This window comes from Pangasianodon hypophthalmus, chromosome 13, assembly GCF_027358585.1.
Source record: "Pangasianodon hypophthalmus isolate fPanHyp1 chromosome 13, fPanHyp1.pri, whole genome shotgun sequence".
Taxonomy (NCBI): Eukaryota; Metazoa; Chordata; class Actinopteri; order Siluriformes; family Pangasiidae; genus Pangasianodon; species Pangasianodon hypophthalmus.
The window spans coordinates 6,172,087-6,198,837 of NC_069722.1; the positions used below are offsets into that span (position 1 = coordinate 6,172,087).

Sequence of the window (26,751 nt, forward strand, 5' to 3'; positions counted from 1 at the left end):
TCAACACTTCACTTACTGGATATTAGAGCACAAATACTATGACTTTAAGTAAGAGAGAGACTTCAAGGTGTATTTATTATATCAGTGACACAGTGTTGAGTGATTATTTGTAGTTAAGGAAAAATTCTATTCAATTTTACAGGTCTTAATGAATTTACTTTCATTTTTTCCAAGTCTTTAATTAAGTTGCACACGTACAGTATATAATAAATAGTAGATGACAGTCTTCCATGTACATGCAAGTAGATACTGGGTGTGCTTTGGCTTGTGAGTATAAATTAACTGAATTCAGACTGAAACTGCTGTCTATTGCACTGACGTCAGACTTCAGCAGAGAAGAATGCATTAGAGACAGTATGTGTCCATCAGAACATGTTTGAAATCATGAATCCCGGCTCTGAACCAATCAGACGTGCCTGAACGGTTTTGTGTAGTTTAAGTACAACACTGCAGGATGAAAGGCCAGGCTACAAGCTGGAACTTCAGCACCATTTTAGTCATTTATGACTAATATCACATATCTACAAAAACAATCATTATTGTGTTCAAACGTAATTTTTTTTAATCGCATCTTCAAAGGCACTTGTCATTTCCCTCCTGTTACCAGTGTGCGTGTCTTTCCTCCGCTACTGTCTGGAGGAAATGTGAGTGACTGGCGTACAGAGGCTGAGAAGAATCAACGTCGCACCAGCTGACCTGTCCTGCGTCGTCGCCTGCTTGCAGAGGCAGCTCGCTCACACTGTCACCTGAGGAACAAGGAGAAACATAGTTTATCTATTAAAAGCTGTTATATTTCATGGTTTCTTTGGGGGTTATTTCATGGCAAGGTCACTCAACAGTTCAGCTCAAGTCTAATCACTGGTTTATTGAAAGCTAAAACTAAAGTAATCCCTACACACTCAATCTCATCATATGGACCAAACCAGTCATTCTCAGATCAGCTAGCTCGTGAGTTAGATCAAACTCTGAACTAGATGGTCTCTGTCGCTGGGCGTTACGTTAGCTAGCTAACATTTAATATTATAGCTAGCTAATCTTTGTCTAGTGGTCTAAAGGTGCCTGTGTCTAGGCTCTGCTGTTCTCCACATCTGCGACCAGCATAAATGTCACATTTTGACTCTTGTGTTTTTGTACTTTGTTCTGAAGAAGTAAAGCCAGCTGCGTCTGTGCTTTTTACCATGAACAGTGTGTTTATGCCCAGGTTTACATTTAGGAACCAGAAAACTATGAAAACTTCCATAAAATAGAAATAAAACAAACAAAAAAAAGTTAAATGAAACCTACATGATTTTCTGAACTGAAATATGTTTCTCTTTTGCATTTATCTCAACTAGAAGTAAAGTACAGGGTGTCCCAAAAGTCTCCACACGTCGGGGAAATTAACACTTTTAAGCAAAATTTCTTCCAAAATCTCATACTAGTTTCTATTACTTTAAGAAGCCTTTAAGAATGCCTTTGACAAAAGAAGAACGTATTGAAATCATTCTCATGGCTGGATCAGGAAGCTGTCGCAAGGTTGCGATGGACTTTTACAGGACAAGCATATCACACACGACAAAATTATTAACAAATTCAAAAAGACTGGAAGTGTTGCGGACCAACTGAGAAGCGGACGTCCACGAACATCCACAGACGAAGGCACAACCAACGTGGTGCTGGACATAGTCCCGTTTGTATAAAGACTTTTGGGACACCAAATTGAAAAGGGAGAAAAACACTTAGATTTAATTCCAACTGCAGTGCAGGAGCATCGCAGACATTTTAGCTGGTATCTTATTGCAACGTATAATGATTAGACTCATGTCTTTTTCACAACAGCACATAACTATCTAACACCACGAGCAATAAAGATGAAATCTGTTGGCTGTTTTTACCTCTACATTTGTTAAGCTGGCTCCTTACCGAACATGCAGGAAAATAGCCAAGTAAATAAAAATATTTCCATCATTTTGTTGAAATATGTTTATGGTTTCGCAAAGATGAAGTGTGATATGTATGTTATAGTGGTGTTAGAAGTATATAGGAAAATACTATAAACAGAAAATCCCTATTTTTTTTAGCCAAAATGTGATTTTTCATCATTTTTTGGCTACTTGCCAGAATTCAGCCACCTATATACTATACATGCATATGCCATATACTATATACAGCATTGTGCAAAAGTCACAGACTTTTTTATTTTCAATCAAATGGTCATTCAGCACTTATTGTTAATTGTTTAGTTTGCAAACAATAATGGGGAATAATATACAGAACATCAGGTCTATTATATCATCACCTCTGGCTTGCTCATTGGGGAGAAATGTATAAATTTAAAATTTATATCCAGAATTTATAGATTTCTGCAAAGCTGCTTTATGACAATGTCCATTCTTGAAAGTGCTATACAAATAAAATTGAATTGAATTTTCAGTCAAAAACATGCAGTACTAAGTTCAGTATTACAAATAAAATATGTACAGACTTCACACTGTTTTAGTGTTTAGTCTTTGTGTGATTAATGAACAATAATGATGGGAAAATGTATTTAACAGAAAAAAACACCACAAATGTTATATCTGCTTTTACTTTATTGAATTTGATTATTAAATATATTACGTATAATATGTATATTATTCGAAAATGTCTATTACCTAGTTCATCATGAAAGTTAACAGCAACTGTTTCCATCCAGGAATTGTCTGTGTTTCTTGGGTCATCGACATAACCTTTATACACCTAAGCAACAGAGACAGTACAACTCTGTAACATGGTGCAAGAAGATTTTATTTGTTCTACTGTCATTCTTTTTCGAAATAGATCATCTCTCTAACCTGAAAACCAGGTGAACTGAACAGCTTCGAGATCCGCTCGTAGATCTTGTTGCGCTCTTCTGGACAAGCCTGGAAAGAGTTCAAAGCTTCCTCTGAGAATTCTCGCTGCAGAGTCTGAGACACCAACTCTCCTGGGTCGACCATACCCTGAACACATATTACAGATTAGGAAACACCACAATGCATATGTAACTCATAACTCAAAATATTTGGTACCATCTGTTTTGCTAATATATACTAACCCCTGGGATGGCCCATTCTCCACAGTCTTTCCTCTTGATGGACACAAACTGCAACACAGGACGTTTAGAGACAGCATGAGAAACACGCTTGCCTGTAGAATCCTGCTTCCACCTGGGACACAGAAGAACAGAGAAGAGAGAAATGTACAGATGAGTCTATGCAGGAAAAACTGGAGACTCCTTCTATAAATGCTAACTAAATCTCTCCTCACAGAAAACGTCACGATCACATAAATCGTTTATGTTGAACGTCCACCATACGCTCACTGTGTTAGTTGTTACTATAGAAACAATACAGTTCGGGTCATAAGTTTACATACGCTTGATTCTTAATACTGTGTGTTACCTGGATGATCAATGACTGTTTTTATGTTTTGTGATAGTTGTTCATGAGTTCCTTGGTTGTCCTGAGCAGTTAAACTGCCCACTGTTCTTCAGAAAAATCCTCCAGCTCCTGCATATTATTTGGTTTTCCAGCATCTTCTGCATATTTGACCCCTTTCCAACAGCGGCTATATGATGTTAAGATCCATCTTTTCACACTTAGGACAACTGACAGACTCATACACAACTATTACAAAAGGTGCAAACATTCACTGATACTCAAGAAGGCAACACACTACATTAAGAGCTGGGGGGGGGTGTAAACTTTTGAACAGGATGATTGGTGTAAATTATTATTTTGTTTAAAGATCTTATTTTTTTCATTTAGTACTGCCCTTCAGAAGCTACATAAAATATTTACATTTTTTTTTTTTACAATGTATCATGTTGTCGTCTTGAGCATTAGTGAATGTTTGCACCATTTGTAATAGTTGTGTACGAGAACCTCAGCTGTCCTCAGTGTGAAAAGATGCATCTTAACATCATATAGCCACTGTTGGAAAGGGGTCAGATATGCAGAAGATGCTGGAAAACCAAATAATATGCAGGACCTGGAGGATCTTTCTGAAGAACAGTGGGCAATTTAACTGCTCAGGACAACCAAGGGCCTCATGAACAACTATCACAATCACAGGTAACCCATGCAATAATTCTAATATAACAGTATAACAGAAATAAGAATCATGTACTCCTTTTTGTTGGCTCTTGTTAATGATATATTAAAAGTTCTGTCATTGTACAAGCTGTACTTTTGCATGCAGTCTAAAACCTCTCGGGAGCAAATGAAGATCAATACAGCTCTATACAGCACTTTAACTGGGAGTTAATGTGATAATGTGATTCCTGGTATGTTTATCCTCCTAAAAGCATTCAGAGTGCTTAGTGAACTCTGGACAGCTCGATGTTGAAGCTTTCATAATCCATTCAGTCGATAGAAGATAGCTGTATGGACTGTAGAGAATAATATCCTTGGATCATCAGCAATGTCATTAATTAGCTTTGAACAATGAAACTGTTCCTGAGTGCTTCTGGTTTTATTGTAAGTGCGGACATAATTTCAAAAATCTTGTGATGAGCCACTAATGTGACAGTTCTCTCAAACTGTGTACGGTGCTACACTCAGCTATTAAATTATCTTTCAGGGTACACACACTAGTCCCTGGAGTGGTGCCATTAAAGGTACATCACACACAGAATGGAGTGAACCCTCATCTAAACCTTCACCACAACTATTGTACTGTTTGAGAGTTTGTTGTGGTGCGGCTGATACTGGATAAAAAATAATCTTTTTTAAATAAATAAATAAAAATAATGCGATGGGCAGAATGATATACGAGTGGTTCTCAAAAAGGGAGTCCATGACATTTCATTTTTAAATGATGTGATGATGAAGATCACCATCAAGTGCTACTGTTATAGTCATGATTTAGTTATTATGCTCTTAAAGCTAAATGACTGATAAAATTATCTTAAAATTAAACAGATTTTAAATTGTGCCAATTCAGGAAGCTATTAATTTTCTTAAATTAAAATGTCATTTTATTTTATTTATCTAATTGCAAATTTTGCAAATGATAAATGTTTATATGATGCAAAATGGTTCGAGTCTCAACACAGTGTAACTGGTTTGAGTTCTGTGGGTGGAAAGTTAAAGAAAAATGCTTAGTTAGTTAGTTAGTTAGTTAGTTAGATAGATAGATAGATAGATAGATAGATAGATTTTGTTTAACAAATTTCTAGTTTATAAGCTAGTTTTAGTTCAAAGCTCTAGTTTATTGGGGGGAAAAATACATCACTTACAAAAACTAATTTATACTCTTGATAAAACCTGGACTATTTGTCCTGTCTCTAGCTTCCTTTTCAACAGTCAAAAAAAAGCACAAGAGTGTAGCTGCGATTAAAGTCTACTTGAAGAATAGAAGTGTATCTGTAAATATGTCTCATGCAGAGACACTGTACCTGGTTACTATGGGATCTGCAGCATGGTTAGGACCCCACCTGCCAAGAAGACCCCGTCCATTCAGGCCAGTTCTTCCTCTAGGGTTACTGAAAGAGGTTCAAATGGAAACGGAGTCTGAGACAGCTGTGACAGAAAGTGAGCTTGTGTAAAAGCACAGGCTAATGATAAAGTGCTTGGCTTACAGTGGACGACCATCCTGTATGCTGTAATCTCCTTCATGGCTCCGCCTATCCACAGACCCGTCAAGCGAGTTAAACCGAGGAGAAAAAGAACTGAAAGAGAAAGGGATCCCTTAATGGCTGAAACGCCAATAACTCTTTCCATTAACATAGGTTCTGTATTCTCAACACACTTAGTCGAGCCAAAATTGTACAGTGGAGACAGTGACTCACCCGATGTCTGGATCAGCCCAGGCAGGTTTCTTCAGCACAGACGGTGCAGTGTAGTTCACAGGACTGTACTCGGGCCAGAGCGTCGCCCAGCTCACTTTATCATCTGGAACAGGGAAGCGTTGTTTGTCTGAGCCGAGGTACACTGTGCAACGGGCCTTGATGTGCGGTGCAGACGACATGGAGACAGAACTTATTGTACACACACTGGACGCTCTGGTGTTGATGGATTTACTGTGCACAGACAGAGATACAAAACAGTCAAGATAAGAGCATGCTAAAGAATGAATGAATGAATGAATGTTGAACCACAAACACAGAATGAATATCCAACATATTTTTGCTAGTAATTATTGCACTATTGTCTTATGCATTACTTATAGGTGTGCTGTGATAATTTTGAATAATAACAGTTTCAGATTCTGTGGGGAATGAATCACGACATTCACATGTTCTAAACACAAATAACCTTGGCCAAATTAATGCTCCTTATACCACAGCGCTGGTGAATCTTTGGATTATTCAGGAAGTGTTGATTATTTTTCTATAACAGCAACTCTGACAATAATTCCAGACGCGACTGTTTCTGTAGTAACAACTATGGTACGAACTGGTTACTATAGTAACTGTAGTAATATATAATATATATAAAAATATTATGGTTTTCTGTGAGGAGACATTTCTTTATCGTTTACGGAAGAGGTCTCTAGTGTCAGCACTGGAGGTAAATCTGTAATTTAAAGTTTTCCAAAAAGGGAATTGTTCAAGACAGGGAGTTTCTTGGTTTTCTGGGATTTCTTGGTAACAAGACAAGCTGTTTATTAGCTTTAAGAGAAAGAAAAAGAAAAAAAAGACAGACTGGTAAGAGAATGACTGTTTATAGCTGCTATACAGTGATAACAGGAACTAACATGTTTCATGAACACTGATAGTAACTGTAAATGGATAAAAAGTACGACGTGTTATTCATTAATTAATAAAAAAAAATGTAATCATTGGCTAATTGCTGCATGAGTCTATATGATGATGAAATATGTCGGTGCATGCTGTTATGGGAAAATAATCCAAATAATCCAAATCAGACCACATCACACCCCTCTGTCACTGATTATTTGCCTATGACAGTTCACGCCGGTGTGTGTTATTCCTTCCTTATTGTACATGATAATAAATAAGGGTCCATATGCCACATCGCACTGTACCATATATAATAACAGTATAGGATTTAATTCAATAAACTTACCAGACTCCACTCGCACGAATGGTGAAGGGTAATGTCACGAGTGTAAGAGTGATATGCACCGACTCTGCCCAGTTTCCTAACACTCGTTTCATCACAAAACTCCCAAAACCGCCTGCAGTAACCAGGAAGTGAACAGTCGCAACCAACTAGACGACTCCTCCCACCAGCTGCGGCATCCGTGAACTATCATTCTCACTGCGCATGCGTGCTATTGTGGCGCATGCGCACATTTTATTACGCGCTCCTGCGCCTCCTGATCTGTACTGCGCATGCGTGTCATGTTAACGCTCTTACAGCACATTTGTAAACAAACAGACTCTAGTAGAGCATAATATACGGAAGGTATGGAGGTTAATTTCTTCGGAAAAATTTGTCTGGTATTTTTCTTTTTCTAACACAGGGTTTGGATAAGAAATAAATTCACCAACCACTGTTTTTAATGGATGTGCAACAAACACAAACTGAAAATCAGACACCACTTTAGAAAGAATGATCTGTTTCCTTTAGGTTGTCTGGAATGATGGGAGGCTTAACTCATAAATATTTGATTAAGAAAAAAGAGATAAAGTGTGTCATAAAGTATGCAATCGATTTTACCCACTCAAGCTTTATCTAATTAGAATGACTTCTGGCATGGATCCTGCTCTGTCTGTAACATGATATTACATGATCATCACTTCCAGCAGAGTGTACAATATACAGTATACAGTCAGCTACAGGGGTAGTTCAGGATTATTGTGTTTTTAGGTTGAGAGACAATTTCTGTTCTACTAAGATGGTTTGTTAAGATTCCATAATAATTTTCATAATTTTGATTTCACAATTTTGATTTTTTAGGATTGATTTGATTTATATACCTTGTTATATATCTTGTTACCTCTATTAATATACCCATTATAAATTTGCAGTACCCCGATATAAACTAATTGCAATTTGTCTAATTTCTGTAAATCTCCTGGCATCCTCTGTTAAAAAAGACATTCGTGTGTTGGCAGATATAGTTTTTGAATATTATTTAAGAAAAAAAAAGTTACACCATCAACACACACACCACAATAACATAATAACTATGAATAACTAATATATATATATATATGTCTAGGTGTACAAGATTTTTGGAAAATTTTGTACACCTAGACATATATTAGTTTGTATTTTAATCATTATCATGATTTTAAAGTTCCATATATATATATATATATATATATATATATATATATATATATATATATATATATATATATATATATATATATATAACTGTTTTTGTTGGAAAACCAAGAAACAGTTCACTTATATAGTCTTATATATAAAATTCACATATATGGTCTTCTTATACCCAAAGGTAAAATCATGATAATGATTAAAATGTTTGATGTAAAATTCAAACTAATACATGTCAAGGTGAACAAAATGTTCCAAAAATAATAATTTATAGGATTTTTTTAATTAAAAGATTAGTCGTTATTTGGGTATTTGTCACACATGATGCACCACATCAAGGGCCACAAGGCTTAAACATTTAAAGAGATCAAAGGGAAAAGCTTCCCATACTAAGCTTAATGTTTTTGCTGATTGAGGCTTCATTCACAGAGCCCGGGGGCGACACCTACTGGTGGAGAGATGTAGTGCAGGGAAGGAAGAGGCACTGTTACTAATTCTGTGATTATTTTAAATGTAAAGCACTTGAATAAATGTATGCTTACAGAAAATTTCATCATCTCAATGGTTATACATTTGTCTTTGTTACAATAAATAACAGCAATGTTTTTTAATCTGTTTATTGTTAGTATTAGATTATAGAGTATCTACTATTTAAGTCACTGTGAATGAGTTGTTACATAAATCTAGTAGGGTTATAGATTATTACTGGCATTCATTTGAAAGGTACACTTTAATATAATATTAGCATGTTACACTATATGGCCAAAAGTTTATGCACACCTGACCAACACACCCATATGTGCGTCTTCTCCAAACTGTTGCCAAACTCTGTTTGGAAGCACAGAGTTGTCTAGAATGTTTTTGTATGGTGTAGTTTTACAATTTCCCTTCACTGGAACTAAGAGGCTGAAACATGTTGCAGCATGACAATGCCCCTGTGCACAAAGCGAGCTCCATGAAGACATGGTTTGCTAAGGTTAGTGTAGAAGAACTCGAGTGTCCCACACAGAGCCCTGACCTCAACCCCACTGAACACCCTTATGATGAACTGGAACACTGACTGCACCCCAGATCTCCTCGACATCCCAACATCAGCGCCTGATCTCACTAATGCTCTTGTAGCTGAATGAACACAAATCCCTACAGCCACGCTCCAAAATCTAGTGGAGAGACTTCCCAGAAGAGTGGAGCTTATTGTAACAGAAAAAGGGGAATAAATCTGGACTGGAATGTTCAACAAGCACATATGGGTGTGATGGTCAGGTGTCCACAAACTTTTGGCCATATAGTGTATTAATATTAGTAGTATTAACTGTATTAATATCAGGCAGCACAGTGGCTGCTGGGTGCTCCGGTTTCCTCAGGCAATTTAGCATACCTCCTATAGCAGTAGGTGGACCTGGCTATGCTAAATTGCCCTTAGGTGTGAATGGGGAGTAAGTGTGTGTGTGTGTGTGTGTGTGTGTGTGTGCATGGTACCCTGTGATGGACTGGCATTGCATCCAGGGTGTATTCCCAGAGTAAGCTGGAGATCCAGTCCAATCTTGACTAGGATAAACTGATAACTACATGTGAGTGTGAGAGAGTGTGCATTAACAATAATTTATTAATTAAAAACAACCCATAACATTTTTAAGCTTTGAGTGCTGTGCAAAATGTTAACAACTGCACAACCAGACTCACTTTTTCATGACGTAGCCTAGGTGTTGTGCTTCTGTTAAACATCGAGGGCAGGGGTCATCAGACTTATCTGCAGCGTGGCTTCAGGCTTTTATTCCAACCACGCAGGAGTCACGCCTGATAATAATGACTGAAGGCAAAAATAAATGGGTTATACAGGTGAAATCAGCCGTGGCTCCTGACTGGTTTGAACGAAGCCACACCAGTTCTTTGTCAATGTCAATGTCAATGTATTTATAGAGCACAATTACAAACCTCAACAGGTGACCAATGGGCTGTACAGTGAAAACAGTCTGCAACAAAAGAACATAAAACATACAACATAACACACTGTATAACAATATCACATAAATCAACACTGATTATAAGCTAAAGAAAAGAATCATGTAATGTAGGAGTGGATCTAATAAAAACAGGAAGACTTGGGTGTAGCTACAGCAAAAGCACGGTCACGTCTCAGGCTCAGTCTAGACTTAGGGACAATCAGTAACCTGTGGTTGGAAGACCTAAGAGATCTCACCAGATGGTGTTCAGTCAAAAGATCAGAAAGAAAAGATGGTGCTAATCCATTTAAAGATTTAAAAACAGCTTGGTGGATAAGGCTGAGGTTTTCATCTAATACAAAGAATATTAATATCAGGATATTACGTCATGCTCGGTTTAGACATCACATAAGGACGCTTATCATAATAATCAGCTAATCAGTACCCTGCAGTGGACAGGAGTGCCCTGCCAAGCTTTTCCTCTGCTGCCCTGCATGGTTTGAGCCGCGCATGCGCAGTATGGCAACTCACTTGTGGCCCGAGGAGTACATTTTCACGACGCGCGCCCCCGCGTTGGCGTTTTTTCCAAGCTCGCGCGCACGCGCTACCCGATGTAGTACGGGAGGAAAAAAAAAAAAAAATCCGCGTTCACTTGTGGCCACACACATACACGCACGCGCGCGCGCACACGCACTAAGGGGGCGCTTTAACGACTCCTGTTCGCCTGTCAGTTCAAGTGCGACGTCGACAGGAGCCGCGGTGATTTTATTCACGGAAATAAACGACGCTGTCGTTAAGCTGAAATCGGTAGAAGGCCCCCCTCCACGACCGAGCGCCGGAACCGAGCGGGATTAGTGGAGCGGAACGATGGCGGAGTCGGGCAACAGCGCAGCGGCAGCAGCAGCAGCAGGAGCCGCGGGCTCGAACGGCAGCGCCGCCGATGCTGGAGGAACAGCCGCGCCCGGTGGAGCCACTGGAGCCGCGGGATCCAAACCCGGCCTGGAGTCGGTGAAAGGACAGAATTTCGACGTGGGCCCGCGCTACACCGACCTCCAGTATATCGGGGAGGGGGCCTACGGGATGGTGTGGTAAGAGTTCATTCTAATGTTGTATATTTTTAATCATAACACAACACACCACACAGGCGAGCTCGGTATGCTAACCAGTAGGCTAACTAACTAACTTACCCTCGCTAGTGTGCTAAAATGCTGTATGAAAAATACGTTTGTTTGTTTGTTTTTTTGAGCGGAATAATGATAATAAACGCGACGTCACCCTCTAAACTCCCATGTAAACTAAAATAAAGCGAAATTAAACTAAAGCAAGCTTGGAAAAGTGGTTTTTCTTTGCAATGCAGCAGAATTTGGGCGGCTCAACAAGTTCACTCGCTGCATGTAGCACATAGCATTTAGCCGCTCCAGACCCCACTGCAGAATCCCCTGCAGTTCAAAACAAGTCAAATGCCTTTTTAAGCTTCATACAATTAACAACATTTTACTAAAACACACCACATCCAGCTGTTTCTTCTGTAGCCGGAATTAGCTGAACTAAAGCTAACCTAGCTGCTTATTAGCCTTACTTTTACATCATTTGACATATTGGACATGTTTGAACTCAAACAGGTGACAGTTTCTTCGTTTTTAAGGATTTGTTGTTGTTGTTGTTCAAGATTGCAGATATTTAGCTAGTTAGCTAACAAAGCATAGACACAGGAAGCCAAAACTGCATGCTAATACATTAGCATTTAGCTCTCTGACATGTCATTATGTCGAGGCTGTAATATAGGCGTGGTTGTGATGCTGGTTTATATTAAAACTTCCAAGTTACTATTAAGGGGGAAAAAGGTTGAAATCAATGATTTTTAACTGAATTTGAATGAACTGTGACTATGTTAAAAGTAGATGTGCTAAATTCCTACACTTCATATAATGATCTTGGTATTTTGAGCTCTGTAGCTGATGAATAATAAGCTGGTGTTGTGATATGACCATGAGATAAAGATGCTCAGCTAACTTTATAGACTTCTCGGTTAGCTGGATAATGTGAGCCTGACGTCTAAGATAAATTAATCCCTACTTTTGTAAATAATCTGTATAATCTTGCCTTTTGAAATATCTTGAAATATCTTCCATTAGTTTTATTGTTTTTTTTTCCCCCAAACATCTATGATCATGTTGTAGGTAATACATTTTTAATAAATCTGCTGTTGTTTGGAATGATATGCTTTAAAAAATAATCTCCCAAAGCAAAAAATTACTAATATGTTTTTATTATTGTGTAATAAGATTATGGGTAAACAGTTAAATGGGAAGCTGTATAAACTACCCTTTTTTCTAGTGTATACTTGATGTAGTTAAAAAAACAGGATGCATTTTTGCAACCAATTCTATCTTAAGTGGCACGCATGTTCTCACCCATTTGATTATACGAACTATCTCTTTCTTCCCTCCATCACCGATGCTTTTAGCTCTGCTTTTGACAATGTGAACAAGATCCGAGTGGCCATTAAGAAGATCAGCCCGTTCGAGCACCAGACGTACTGCCAGCGCACGCTGAGAGAGATCAAGATCCTGCTGCGCTTCCGCCACGAGAACATCATCGGGATCAACGACATCCTGAGAGCGCGCCGCATCGACTACATGCGCGACGTGTATCCTTACCCGAGCAGTCGGCCACGCCTGGACAGCCAGGCTGCACTGCGATGAGGAGTCAGGTTTCCAACCATTGTCCTAAAGAGCAGTGAGGCCCAAGGGTTGTGCTTTAGAGACTCGTGGGATAGATTTATGCAGCTCTTCAGAGGGGGTCCGAAATGAAAAACAATTGCTTTGCGTTTTATCTCTCCATATCACTTGCATTCACAGCCAAATCTCAGCTAGCACTTTAACACTCATTTAAAATAGCAATTAGGCGCATATGTCCCTGGCTTCGCTCTGGGATTATCCCTGTGAGCTGCTGTAAAGTCGATTAATTCCTTGACCGCCTGCAGCTACATCGTCCAGGACCTGATGGAGACAGACCTGTACAAGTTGCTGAAGACCCAACAGCTCAGCAACGACCACATCTGCTACTTTCTGTACCAGATCCTGCGTGGGCTGAAGTACATTCACTCTGCCAACGTCCTCCACAGAGACCTGAAGCCCTCCAACCTGCTCATCAACACCACCTGTGACCTCAAGGTCAGAGCCAATCCGTGAAGAGTATTTTCTGACTTTTTAAATATTCTTTTTTTGCGTAGTTGTCAACGATACACGTTTAGAGGACAAACTCTGATCTCTGTGGGCTTTGTAAATTGGAGGAAAAAACATGAGGCGTACTAGCATAATCCAGCCAATCAAGACAAGAAGGCATCTCTTCTTGCCCGGAAATTCAGGAAGCTCCCTCTCTTGCATGAGCATTCAGGTGTTCGAGCCTGGGCATGTTTTGTGGTTATGGCTCTGATGCATAAAAACATTACATCTATGGTAACTGCACTGGTTTACTATAATATTAAGATTGCCATGGTATTATGTAACATGTACATAGTTATGCAGCACTCTTTACTCTTTACTTTTTGGCTCCTGCCATTTCATATTAGAACTTATAAAATACTGGATAGGCCATGCCCACAAGAGACAACATTAAGCAAGAAATGTCAGGCGTGGATAAACCATAAATATATTTAGGTAGCCCACTGCGCAAGTAAACGCTGCAGTGTGCTGCCCAGTCCTGTGTTTGTGTTGCCTGGAAACCTCATTGACAATGCTAAAATTTGGCAGATAACATCATTTAACAACAAGTGGTGAGTTAAGTGCATTAATACAGACTAAGATAAACAAACAAGTATCCTCATCTAACAAACCTTCTAATGTAGCATCATGTTTGTGCCCTTAACAAAAAAAACAGCATGTTGTTGACCAGTGAATCTGCCTAGCATCTGTATTTTCTCTTTATATGTTTACTTATGCGGTTACTGTGTGTAGTAAGTAGAACAGTTACATAAAGGCTTGTTCGGTTTTGTTAATGTTTCCAAATAACTGCATGTTCCTGATTCTGAAACAATCACCCATCATTTGTGCACACTACTGAATCCACCTAGTAAAAATCTGCTTGTCCCAGGAACTGGATCTAGTGTCCACATTTCCATGTTATATAATATGATCCTCACTCAGTTTTTCAACCTACCATAGACGGCTTCTTTTATAGCGCGGCGTTTTGTATTACGTTTGGGATTAGGCCATGTTTTGTATTACAGCCTGGACTTCTTGGGCCAGATTTAGTTCACATGAGATTGTATTTCTCGGGTAGATTGAGAGCCTGATTTTGTATTGTATTATTATTTCTGCGTTCTCAGATCTGTGACTTTGGGTTGGCGCGGATAGCCGACCCAGAGCATGACCACACTGGATTCCTCACAGAGTACGTGGCCACTCGCTGGTACCGTGCTCCAGAGATCATGCTCAATTCCAAGGTAAATATTCCCCTGTGCATATGATTAGACTCCTGCACACATCTGCGTGTGTATATGTAGGAATGTGAATTTGTGTATTTTGTTAATATCTCTCTCTCTCTCTCTCTCTCTCTCTCTCTTGTTTTCTGTGTGGCAGGGCTACACAAAGTCCATTGATATCTGGTCAGTAGGTTGCATCCTGGCTGAGATGTTGTCCAATCGGCCCATTTTCCCAGGAAAGCACTATTTGGACCAACTGAATCATATACTTGGTAAGGTAGTGTGACTGCACGTATCTGTCATTGCTGCCTGACCAAAGGTTTGTAGAGTTCTCTGTGGGGAAAAAAGGAAATTATACTACAGTTTATCACCCAAAATATTTAGAATTCTAATATGTTAAAAATAAAATGTGGATCCTGCAACAAGACAACAATCCAAAACATCAGGCAAAATTAACAGAGCAATAATTTGAACATTCAGTTCAATTCAGTTTTATACAATAGACATAGCAACTTCACAGAACCCCAGGTGTAGATTTAGATCTATAATGTGCAAAGCAGCAAGGGAAAGGAAAAAAAACCCTGAACAACATGAGGAAGAAACTTGGAGAAGAATTGGACTCAGAAGGGAACTCTTCCGGGTGGCATTGGACAGTGCACAATAATATTGTGAATAATAGTCCAGGGATGAGTGCAGGACAGTGTATGATTACAGCAGCAGTTCTTAGAAGGTAAGACTATGGTATAAACTGTTTTGAGGAAGTGCAAATCTTTAGGGTATCCATGTGAGACCATCCACAACAGCAGAAGGTGAGTGAGGCAGAAAGCTTCGAGCTGAAGCAGAGCATCAGGATGAACCAGGGCGAGAGGAGCCACTGTGGTAGAAGAGTGACAGGATCAGGGAGAAGGAGCACACATCACCATCTTGGTCTCCAAAGAAGGCAGCGCATCACATCTAACAAGCGATGAGGTGTCAAGCAACCTGACAGAGTTCTAACACACATGTCAGGAAGAATGTAGGGGGGACTAATATTACAGATGAAAGGATGCAAAAGCTGTTTTCAGAGGATAAGAGTACAGTGGGTGTGTGGGTGGGTGCAAGTTATTTGTGAATATTCATATAACATTTAGGGATATACAAACTTCTGAACTGAGATTATTTTGCCTTTCATTGTTTTTCACTATTAATATTATAACCTACGTTACTATTTACTGTTTAGATACTTGTGAGACAAAAATACCATAAATGTCTTATTGCTATAAATTAAATTTGGCCTTATTTTGCATTAAGGGTATGCAAACTTTTTCACCCAACCGTATACGGCACCCAATCCCTCGACTGTGAAAAGAATGCAGCTGCTGTTGGTTTGCTGCTTTTCGCTTTTAACGTTATGGTTCAGGTGGAATTTTTACACACGTTTTCCATTTACCTCAAATTTGGTCAGTCAGTAAAGACATTCTGATGTCCAGGTTTTGCTGTGTTAGCTTTGCACTGGGGTTACAAGGCTAATGCATCTATTGAGTAATGGAATGTATTGACTGCATGTTACCATTGTGCAAACTGCATGCTGAAGTTTGCACACTTCTCTCAAACCACATCAAGTTGTTAGATAACCTCGGACAGGCTTGTGGTTTCTGACACGTTATAAAAGGGAACAAGGTTGTAGTGGCTGGCGTTACAATCATAGAAATGCTCAACTTAACGTATATATGTAAAACCTCTTACGTTAGTTTCTAATCCCCAGCGTTTCTAATCTATCAAAGTCTCTCTGTGTGTGTGTGTGTGTGTGTGTGTGTGTGTGTGTGTGTGTATTTTTTTTTTTGTACAAGTGTGCAGCCACCATTTCACTATAAACATACAACACTTTTTTACTTAAATGTTCATCTTTTTTTATGCTGAGATGAATGGTTTAGATTTGTATTAAATTCTTAAGATGCAGAGTTCCAACAACAAACCAATAAGAATAACATGCAGGCAATGGACAGATTAAACACAAAATGATATGTTGTCTGTGTAATATAAATAAATAGTAGAACTGTACAAGTATTATTTAAGAATTCTGGTGTATATAGCAGTGAGGAGTGATATGCAAGGATAACAGCAGTATAATACATGCATAGTGTTATATGTAAACAGTGAGGTGGATAAGTTTTAAAAAAAAAAAAAAAAGTTCAGTTGTTTCCCATAGAATAATATAGTGTACAAACTCTCAAAGATGTAACACATGGAAATGTCAAACTGGGGGGAATGGGGGTGATTGTCTTATCTATATTCAGTGCATGTTAGGCTATTTCAGAAGACGGGGTGTGTAAACTTATTTATTTTATTTTTTTTTATGAAAAGGAAGCATGTTGTTTAGTTAAGTTTAGTTTAGTTGTTTAGTTAGTGTTCTTATTCATGTCTGGAAAAGTGCGTAATATAAGGACACTCTTTTCCAGCCGCGAAAAAGTTTGTTTCAGGGAAAACTGCAAGAACAGTGCATAACTGACTCGCACTAGTATCATACGTCTCATAGTTTAAACACTTGTAGGTTCAATAACACACGATCTGCCTTGTACAGATAGTTACAACTTTAACCCCAGTGATGTATAATGACCCTAACATAAACCAGCTTAAAACCAAATACCATGCAACAGTTCAACAGGTGTGAAAACAATGCCGTTGTATAATGGATGTATGTTTTTCTAGGTATCCTGGGATCTCCTTCTCAAGAAGATCTAAACTGTATAATCAACATGAAAGCCAGGAACTACTTGCAGTCTCTCCCACAGAAGCCCAAAATTCCCTGGAACAAGCTCTTCCCCAAGGCGGATAGCAAAGGTATACATGCACACATAGGAAACAGGACCTAAACCATTTTTATCCTGCAAAAAGGCCAATCGATGTGTAAATCTGAAACGCTTGATGGTTGTGCAGGTGTTTTGAACATCCTTTGCCCATATCACATTAGCAATCTTTTGTCTGGTGTTTTATCTGAACTCTGAAGGTGTGACTCTGTGCTTTCGCTTTCTGTCACAGCAAATGGAGAATGTTTTGAGGTTGTCAACGTAAGATGCAATCCATCAGTGTATGTTTGTCTTGGCTAAGATTAGACAAGGAATTGATCAGAAAGGGTACTTTTTCAGCTGAAATAGAAACAAGGCTGAACATTTGAACCAAAAAAGAAAAATACGCTGATTTTCATGGTAATAATAATTAGAAAACTGCTGCTTGTTTGCTTTGCTCTTCAGTTTGAGCAGCAGAGCTACAGGAGGGGTGTGCGTGGGACTGTTTTTGAATTTTTTAATCCCATTCCTGCAGTTATTGTTTGCACCTGTCTGTGCTGTAATTGTAAAAGTAAAAGTGTATTTGCTGTAAAATACACTCACTGAGCACTTTATTAGGAATACTATACTAATACTGGATAGGGCCTGCCTTTGCTCTCAAAACAGCTTCAATGCTTCGTGGTATAGAATCAGCAAGATGTTGGAAACAGTCCTTTGAGATTCTGGTCCATGTTGACGTGAATGTATCATGCAATTCCTGCAGATTTTTCAGGTGCACTTTCATGAAGCAAATTTCCCATTCTACCACATCCCAAAGGTGTTCTACTGGATTCAGATCCGGTGACTGGGAATGCCAATGAACAACACTGAACTCATTGTCATGTTCATGAAACCAGTTTGAGATGACTTTTGATTTGTAATATGGTGCATTATCGTGCTGGATGTAGCCACTAGAAGATGGGTAAATTGTGGCCATGAAGGTATCCACATGGTCAGCAATGATACTCAAATAGGCTGTGGCATTCAAGCGATGATTTATTGGTGTCAATGGGACCAAAGTGTGCCAAGAAAACATTCTCCACACCATTACTCCACTTCCACCAGCCTGGAATGTTGACACAAGGCAGGTTGGGTCCATGGATTCATGCTGCTGGTGCCAAATTCTGAACCTACCATCTGTGTGCATCAGCAGAAATCGAGATTCATCAGAAAAGGCTACGTTTTTTTGTTTTTTTGGGGGTTTTTTTCCTCTTTTTTTCTTTTTTCTTCTTCTTCCAGTCTTCATCTGTCCAGTTTTGGTGAGCCTGTGCCCACTGCAGCCTCAGTTTCCTGTTCTTGCCTGACAGAAGTGAAACCTGACATGGTCTTCTGCTGTTGTAGCCCATCCCCCCTCAAGGTTCAATTGTTGTGCATTTCGAGATGCTTTTCTGCTCACACAATTGTACAGAGTGGTTATCTGAGTTACTGTAGCCTTTCTGACAGCTTGAAACAGTCTGGCCATTCTCCGTTAACCTCTCTCATCAACAAGGCATTTCTGTCCACAGAACCGCTGCTCACTGGATGTTTTTTCTTTATTGCACCATTCTGAGTAAACACGGAGATCAGCAGAGATCAGGAGATCAGCAGTTCGAGAAATACTCAGAGTAGCCTGTCTGGCACCAACAATCATGCCACAGTGAAAATCACTGAGATAACACTTTTCCCCCATTCTGAAAGTTAATGTGAACATTACCCAAAGCTGCTGGCCCGTATCTGCATGATTTTATGCATGGCACTGTTGTCACATGATTGGCTGATTAGGAGCTTGGTTAGTGTATATTTTTCTTCTGATGCTGATGATGATAACAGTAATTGTTATTATTATTGTTATTATTGTTATTGTTGTTACCATTTAATAGTTTAATTAAGTGTTTAGATTTAAAATGTTTGTATTTTGATGAACAGGAGATTAGGAACTGAGCTGTTTCTCTTTTTAACCACCGTGATTTTGCTGCACGAGTTGCATGGTGCAACATGTACAAACAAGTTTTCCTTAATGGATGGCATTCAGTTATGATGGTAGGAGCTTGGCAACATTCTTAATTTTTTTTTAAAATCCTAGTGAATCACAGTATTATCTTTAAGAGTGCTTACGATATGACTAGCATTACCACTATTTCAGCACAGTTCAGTGGTGTTCACACTTATGTAAAAGAGAGCCTTAATATTCGACGTAGAGGAGTACTGAAAGCTCCTTCTCATGCACGCTTCATGAGTGCTGTTTGGCTGTGGATACTTTAGACATCTGTGCAGTGTGTGTGTGTATTTTTTATATATATATATATATATATATATATATATATATATATATATATATATATATATATATATATATATATGTATATGTATATGTATATGTGTGTGTACACACACACACACACACAGGTTTCTTTTTTTTTTTTTTTTTTTCTTTCGTTGCTGTGTGTAAAGGCCTTTGGAGATTTTGAATGGTAATTAAGATTAACATTCCAGGTCTTAAAGAGTGTTCTTTTGTTCATTATCTGGTCGACTTGTGTGTGGGCGTGCGTAGGAGTGTGAGCTGGATGTGGCTGCAAACGTTTGGTGAATATAGTGTGCAAATATATTAGCACTGCACATTGCATAAGGTTTAATGGTATGTCATGTAGTGGATTCTAGTTTATTTATGTTTATATTAGAACTGGGAAGTAACCAAACATTTACAAATATGAATATTTACTTTGGATGATATATTGGATGATATATTTAAGAAAAAAAAATTGATGGGCTTGATAGCACTGTAGTGAATGTTCAACACTCAGAGCACAGATAGTCTCTCTGCTTTTTTTTTTTTTCCCCCTTGGAGGCTGGCAGTTAATCAAAGCAGGCCTGCAGGCAGAAAGCAATTGTGGTTTAAGTGTGGCAACCAGTGACAATAGGGAGGATATTCAATTTTAATTTGTGTATTTAAAATTTAATCCGTGTTTAATTTGTATAATAAATTCCCCTTACACAATAAAAAATTATCTTCACACAATCGTTAATGAGGCTTCTTCCTAAAACATTGTCACCATTTTGTTTACATCAGCAACCACTACAATGTAAGTGTGTATTTTCATAATATAAGCCCAGACAGTGTGTTGATGTTGAAAACATATCATTGTTGTCTGTCCTCTGTTTAGCTCTGGATTTGTTGGACCGCATGTTGACCTTTAACCCTATCAAGCGTATAACGGTGGAAGAAGCACTGGCACACCCTTACCTGGAGCAGTACTATGACCCCACTGATGAGGTACTCTCGATCGCTCCTCTGCTGCATGTACCCCATGTCTCTCACTCTGTAACCTTGTTACTTATTGTAAAGCGTAAAAGCAGCATTTGCGCTGTTAAAACTTAAACCTATGAGGTGACTGCTGTCCTTCATTCCACACTCGAGCTGCACTTAAAATGAATTAGGAATGTATCCCATTGATCAAAGTACTTTAAAGGTGTCCATTTGAAATGTTTAGAGCCCTCTGCTGCCTGAAAGGGTGAATTGTAATTCCAGTGAAACTATTAGCAAGCCTTCCTCTGGCAGTCAACACATCCCCACCCTTTCACCTTTTAAGGAAAAGAAGCAGAGTTGAGCAGATGTGCTCAAGCAGGAGGCGGAGCTAATTTCCAACCCAGAAAAAAAAAAAAAAAAATCAGAATGATGACATGAAGAAGCCAGTCGGAAATACTGCGTGGCACTAATGAGAATATTTTTCTCTAAAAATAAAAATAAATGAGGGGGAAAAAAAAGTTTATTGTAAGTCTATAAACAATTTCGTAAAATTACAAACTGCACCTTTAAAGCATCGGAGATGAGTTAAACAGGTTTCATTATACTGGGAACTGTGCATGGATGAATAATGCATGTGGGAAATTCCATGTTTTCTCTCTCTCTCTGTGTGTGTGTGTGTGTGTGTGTGTGTGTGTGTGTGTGTGTGTGTGTGTGTGTGTGTGTGTGTGTGTGTGTGTGTGTGTGTGTGTGTGTGTGTGTGTGTGTGTAGCCGGTGGCTGAGGAGCCCTTCACCTTTAACATGGAGCTAGATGACCTTCCTAAAGAGAAGCTGAAGGAACTCATCTTTGAGGAGACCGCACGATTCCAGGCCAACTACCAAGGCTCCTGAGGGAAGCAAGGTAAACTTGAAATTAAAAACAAGAAATTGTTATGCTAGCGGTCAGTGGTGTGAATCAAAATGTCTGATTCAAAGTAGGGCTAGTCAGTGTGATGATATAATATTGATATCATGATGTCATGGTACACACAGTACACATTTCTGACATATTTTGGGAACTGTGATATCTTCATATTTTTTTTATTTAATATTTTAATAGCAATTGCAAACTCTGGATTGGATGCATTTGATTTGATGTTAAAATTTTTACTGAATTTTACAGAACATTTGTCTTTCTTTTTTTTTTTTTTTGTTTATCGTTAAATAAAAGCACAGACACTCAGTAAGCTAGCACTGGTTTGGATTGAAAGTGGGTATATTAAAAAAAAGAAACTCCTTAATACATTATTTTTAAATACCCAATAAGAGCCATTTTGGTCATGCTTCATGTATACCATGTATTCATGTAGGCCATGGACTTTCTCCATTTTCTACTCTTGAGTTTAAAAAAAAAAAAAGAAGAAAAACACCAGTGGTGTTTTTTGAAAGCAGCCAAATTCTAACCGCAGCTGCATCTCAACAAATACTTGCTGGTGAATGAGGAAAACCGGCTGTGGATACAAGCTGAGTGTAGCTGTGGGCTTAAACAAGGGTGAGGGTGAGATTTCAGCTTTTATATAAGACTGTAAGAAGTGTGATAACTCTAAGATTCAGTTTGATTGGGTGGGGTTAAACTTTGTGTATGTAATGTGTAAAGCTGGTCTCTGATTCAGGCTGCCGTGTCCTCTACTGTCCAACACGAGACAATAAGAGCATCGCAGATCTGCAGTTATGTCAGTAATTTTGTAGTTTGTCGGCTTTGAATCATGGGGTTTTTTTTTTTGTTTGTTTGTTTTTTTTAACTTTACAGGATTTACAGGACAGACTGAGAATGACACTAATGCTGTGTTTACCTATGGGCAGTAAAAAAAAAAAAAGCCACTGTGCTTCATTACAGAATGTAATAACACTTTCATACAGCCTCTGTAATAATTGTTGCCATGGTGATAGGGTCACATGTCATCTTGCTAAACAAATAAGAACCACTATGAATTATTTTCTTATAATAGGTTAACATTTATCAAGTAATATTACCAGTGGTTAGCTAGCTGGCTGGCTAACATTAGCATAGGAACGAATGTGTAGCTGTTCCGTGAGAAAACTCGAGAAAGCATGAGAACGCTCAAGGTTGAGGTTTTTGTAGTCTCAATAATCTTTTAAAGATCATTGATCTATAATGGAGAAATAAAAGATTATTGAGTTTGTCATGTTTTCTAAATAATCAACTTCCGGTTTATCCCACGGCTACGGCTTTGAACTCTGGATGGAACGTTCTGCTTGGCTTTTTTGTGGTTTTCTGGTTTTCTGCCATGGTTGCTGACGGTGGCCCAAATTTCCATCACTGCTTTATCTGATGGAAGTAAAAAAAAAAAAACCTTCCCATATGCATTGTTCCATTTTGATGTAAACGCAGTATAAAAGCCATGATATAATCCATCTGCTTAAATCTAAATTTCTTAGAAAGTCACAAAACTCAGCATAAGGGTGAACATGAAACTGCTGCGTCTGTGTACATGTTTTAACTCTTTTGTTTGTCTTTTTTTTTTCTTTCTTTCTTTTTTCTTTTTTTCCTATTTAGCACCCAAGGAGAGCGATCAAGCCACGCTAAGGCTAAGAACAAGATAACTCCAAACAAGCTACAAAAGATGTACACACATGGTATTCAAAAAAAAAAAAAAAAGGAAAAAAAAAGGAGAAAAAAAATGTACATGGAAAACTTGAGCGTTTCTTTTCTTTCTTTCTCGCCTGGAGGCTCTGTTTGGGTTTCTAACCTGCTATGTTAACGCCATCGAACGGGGGCAGCTGTATCCACCGTGCCACTCCATGCTGCACACAGCCCCTACTCTTTCACCCTTCCTGCTTATCGGCTCACACTTTTTCTCTTCCTTGCACTCTCTCCCTCTCTCATCTCGTCACGTTTGGCCTGCTACCGGTCTGTTGTTTATGCCATTAAATGGAGGAAGAATAGAGAGGGAGAGAACGTGCGAGCATATCGTTACTATGGGCTCCGGCTGGGTGTGTATGTATGTGTATATGTAATTTGGAGGTTTTTTGCATTTTCTCTGAGTATTGTATGTCCGAGATCCGTTTGTACACTGTAATTTGAACGTTATGATCCTTTGCAAAATGTGTTTTGTATGTGGAGAGTTTATATTTGAGTATTTGTTAGATTTTTTTTTTTTTTTTTTTTAAAAAACAAAATACATGTGAGAAGTCTGGTTAGTTTTCCTTGTGAGCTTTTCTTGCTCCAGCTTGTGAAAGCCAATGCTGATGATTCCAAAAAAAAAGGAAAATATACAGGATGAAGATGTATAGAACTGAATCTTGCTTTACTTACTGTACCATATCCGATTCCATTGGTGGGGTTTTTGAAACGCTATCGCCAGTGCTCTTGGAAAATGAAGCCATCAGTATCATCAAACTCAAATATCATCCCCACATCCCTTTCTTTTTCTCTTTCTGTGTATCTCTATCTCACTTTTGCCGCTGCAATCACGCTTTAGACATTGAATGTTCATTTCCTCAATGTTCCTTAGTGTGTAGATTATCTCCCTGTTGTTATTTTTGGTTGTGTTGCTCTTACAATAGTGGTCATCAATGACTTCCCTTTTTTTTTTTTTTTTTCCTTTCCAGATAAGCGTAATTTATCTCAGATTTTAACCGCTGATCCCTTGACATCGCTTTCCTCCAGCACCTGCAGCATTCCTTCACATTCTTTCTCCTCACACGTTGCCAGTTGAGGAGGCATAGCCAAGCCGAACGCTTTCAGAGCCATAGCACACACTCCTTCCCCCCTGGTGATGTCACAATTTCTTCAAAAAGGGCTTTTTTCCACGGGGCTTGCTGACCTCAACGCCTCTCTCGTCTGTGATTGGCTGACCTTGTGATAATGTAGTCTGTGACTGGCTGACTTTGCATGCACCAAATCACAGGTAGTGTTTCCTATTTTCCTGCTCGTTTGAAGAAGTGTTATTGCCTCGTTTGTTTCCTGCAACTGACTAAACGCCTGTAACAACGCAGATATATGCTTTTTGTCCAGTCTCCGATGAGGAAAGCTAGCTCTAGATAGGGGGAATGGAAAAATTTTTAAATAGTGGGGTGTGTTTGTCTTTGAATAAAAGCCAGGCTTGATTTCTACACCGATGTTAATGTTGTTGTTGATATTCCTGTGTGGGGGAAAACAAAAGTGCACCCTACAGCACGTTTCATACATCGGTCGAATGACGTTCTTCAATCTGTGCACCTGCACTTTTTGTCTCACGACCAAATGCTTTGTTTTATTTCTTCTTTTTTTTTTTTTTTTTTTCCTCCTGGTGCAGTTTTGCTCTGTCCTCTTTCCTGTCTTCTCTTTATAGAAACTTTTTGATCGATGGAGACATGCCATAACTCCTGTAGTACTCGCTCCATTTCGGTCCCGCTTTCTTTTTCTCTTCTTCTATGGCACTCTGCTTTTTCTCTTGCTTTGCCGGTGCATTGTGGGACAGGAAGGCACAGATGGTCGGGCTGCATCCCCATGTCTGTGTCTGCATGTCTGTCTGTTTCGGCTTTGAGCTGTTTTTCCTCCGCGTCCTCTCGCTGCGAGTGACTCCACGCCGCTCACTGAGCCGAGGGGAACAAATCTTTACCAAGGAAAAATTTGTTATGCCGCCTTGTCGTTGATGTATTGCTTATTTACAAATGGGACCACAGGGACTGAACAATCACACAGCACACACCTACAGATATCCCTCACTCACACAAGCAGTATATGATTTGAGACCTACAAATGAGGCAGATTTAACAATGTCCTTTTAATGGCTGTTCTTATAATTATTGCTGTTATATTGATGAGTCTTTTTTTTTAAGAACTGAAAAAGGGATGTAAAACTTTTGTCCTTTTTTTCCTTTCATTTCTTTCATTGTGTGTGAAAATTAATTGGGTGTGTCGTCACTCTATCTGAAATCTATTTTTTTTTTTTCCCCTGAATCTTTTAAGGATTTATTTTAAAAGATGATTTAAAGCTATGAGTAGACTGTCAAGAGATATGAACCATGGATGGTTTTAGTGTATGTACATGCTTATGGGTATTATGAATTAAACAATTAACAAAGAAACAGACTTATATACATATATTAAATAAAAATTGCTGATACTGTTATTTGGGATGTGTTGCATTTTTCCTTTGAATGTTGTTTCATCAGTATTGCAGAAGACATCAGTCTCGACTCATTTTTTCTGCCAGTCATATCATCACGCATTTGATTTTGGATGCTTTTGAAGGTGTTAACAAAGTGTTTACGTAACGTTTACAGAAAAAAGATGTTCTTACCATCACGCAAAAATGTATCCATATATTAAACAAGGAAGTCTTTGTTCACAAGTGTTTCTGGCGTAAGTCTTTATGTAAGTCTGAGTCACTCTGTGATCAAATACTAGTGCCTTTAGAGAGTATTCACTTTTCCTCATCAGTCTGATATACACCATAATGAAAAAGCATAAACAGTGTTTCATAGAGTTTAAAATGGAAAAAAGGGCTGTATTGTAACAAACTGAGGAAAAATGAAGGGGGTATAAATACTTTCTAAATGCATTTGCATGTCCCTTTTCATTATACAGTCAGTTACCTTAGTACTTTTTGCTACAAATAATACTATGATGCAAGTAATTGTCTTCTCTTTTCCCAGACTTCAGGAGTAAAACTGAAAATAGTGGGAGTGTAGTGGAAGATGGAATATTTGTATATTAATGAGCTCCAAGTTACTCACCTCGTTCACATGACTCAACAGGTCTAGTGGAGTAATAAAAGTCAGGATAAATGGTGTACATAATGCTGGAGTGGTTTTGAAAAGATTTACATCTTACATATTTCTAAAAACAGCCTTAAATTAACGGTCAACGAACAAGCCACCATACATGAAAGTGTAAAATATTTCATTCTGACTGCAGCGAAGGAGCATCACAGTATTTATCAGTCAGTATCTGATTACGAACTGAATTAATTAGGCCTATGTTCATTTTGCTACAACATGGAACTATGCAATTATTTAAGCAAATCGTGACATTCACTGTGTGAGGAAATTACACTTAGCTAGCAAGACTTTAGACATTACAGCTTGATACACAACATGATATTTTCTGGAAGGTAGCCTAGGCAAAGTTAGAAAGTAAATAAAAACAGTTCCACATCATCTTTCCACAACTAT

The 26,751-nt window shown here is 38.6% G+C and overlaps 2 protein-coding genes and 1 long non-coding RNA gene across 3 annotated transcripts; 1 reads left to right on the forward strand and 2 right to left on the reverse strand.

The window, feature by feature from the left end:
* Positions 1 to 49: 49 nt before the first annotated feature.
* Positions 50 to 7,229, reverse strand: nudt9 (nudix (nucleoside diphosphate linked moiety X)-type motif 9). Its single transcript, XM_026916165.3, has 8 exons — positions 7,032 to 7,229; positions 5,792 to 6,022; positions 5,582 to 5,671; positions 5,399 to 5,485; positions 3,056 to 3,167; positions 2,814 to 2,960; positions 2,634 to 2,718; positions 50 to 746 (listed from the first exon to the last, which is right to left on the reverse strand). Exons 1-8 carry the CDS (start codon positions 7,121 to 7,123, stop codon positions 601 to 603), a joined length of 990 nt encoding a protein of 329 aa, XP_026771966.2. The 5' UTR covers positions 7,124 to 7,229; the 3' UTR covers positions 50 to 600.
* Positions 7,230 to 8,392: 1,163 nt separating this feature from the next.
* On the reverse strand, positions 8,393 to 10,665 carry LOC128319877 (uncharacterized). Its single transcript, XR_008303337.1, has 4 exons — positions 10,584 to 10,665; positions 10,131 to 10,168; positions 9,879 to 10,005; positions 8,393 to 9,760 (listed from the first exon to the last, which is right to left on the reverse strand). It is a non-coding gene; the product is annotated as an uncharacterized LOC128319877 (long non-coding RNA).
* A 128-nt stretch (positions 10,666 to 10,793) lies between these two features.
* On the forward strand, positions 10,794 to 25,706 carry mapk3 (mitogen-activated protein kinase 3). Its single transcript, XM_034309894.2, has 9 exons — positions 10,794 to 11,226; positions 12,606 to 12,788; positions 13,125 to 13,314; positions 14,469 to 14,585; positions 14,722 to 14,836; positions 17,253 to 17,384; positions 20,509 to 20,618; positions 21,361 to 21,490; positions 23,147 to 25,706. Exons 1-8 carry the CDS (start codon positions 11,006 to 11,008, stop codon positions 21,478 to 21,480), a joined length of 1,188 nt encoding a protein of 395 aa, XP_034165785.1. The 5' UTR covers positions 10,794 to 11,005; the 3' UTR covers positions 21,481 to 21,490; positions 23,147 to 25,706.
* The last annotated feature ends 1,045 nt before the right edge of the window (positions 25,707 to 26,751 follow it).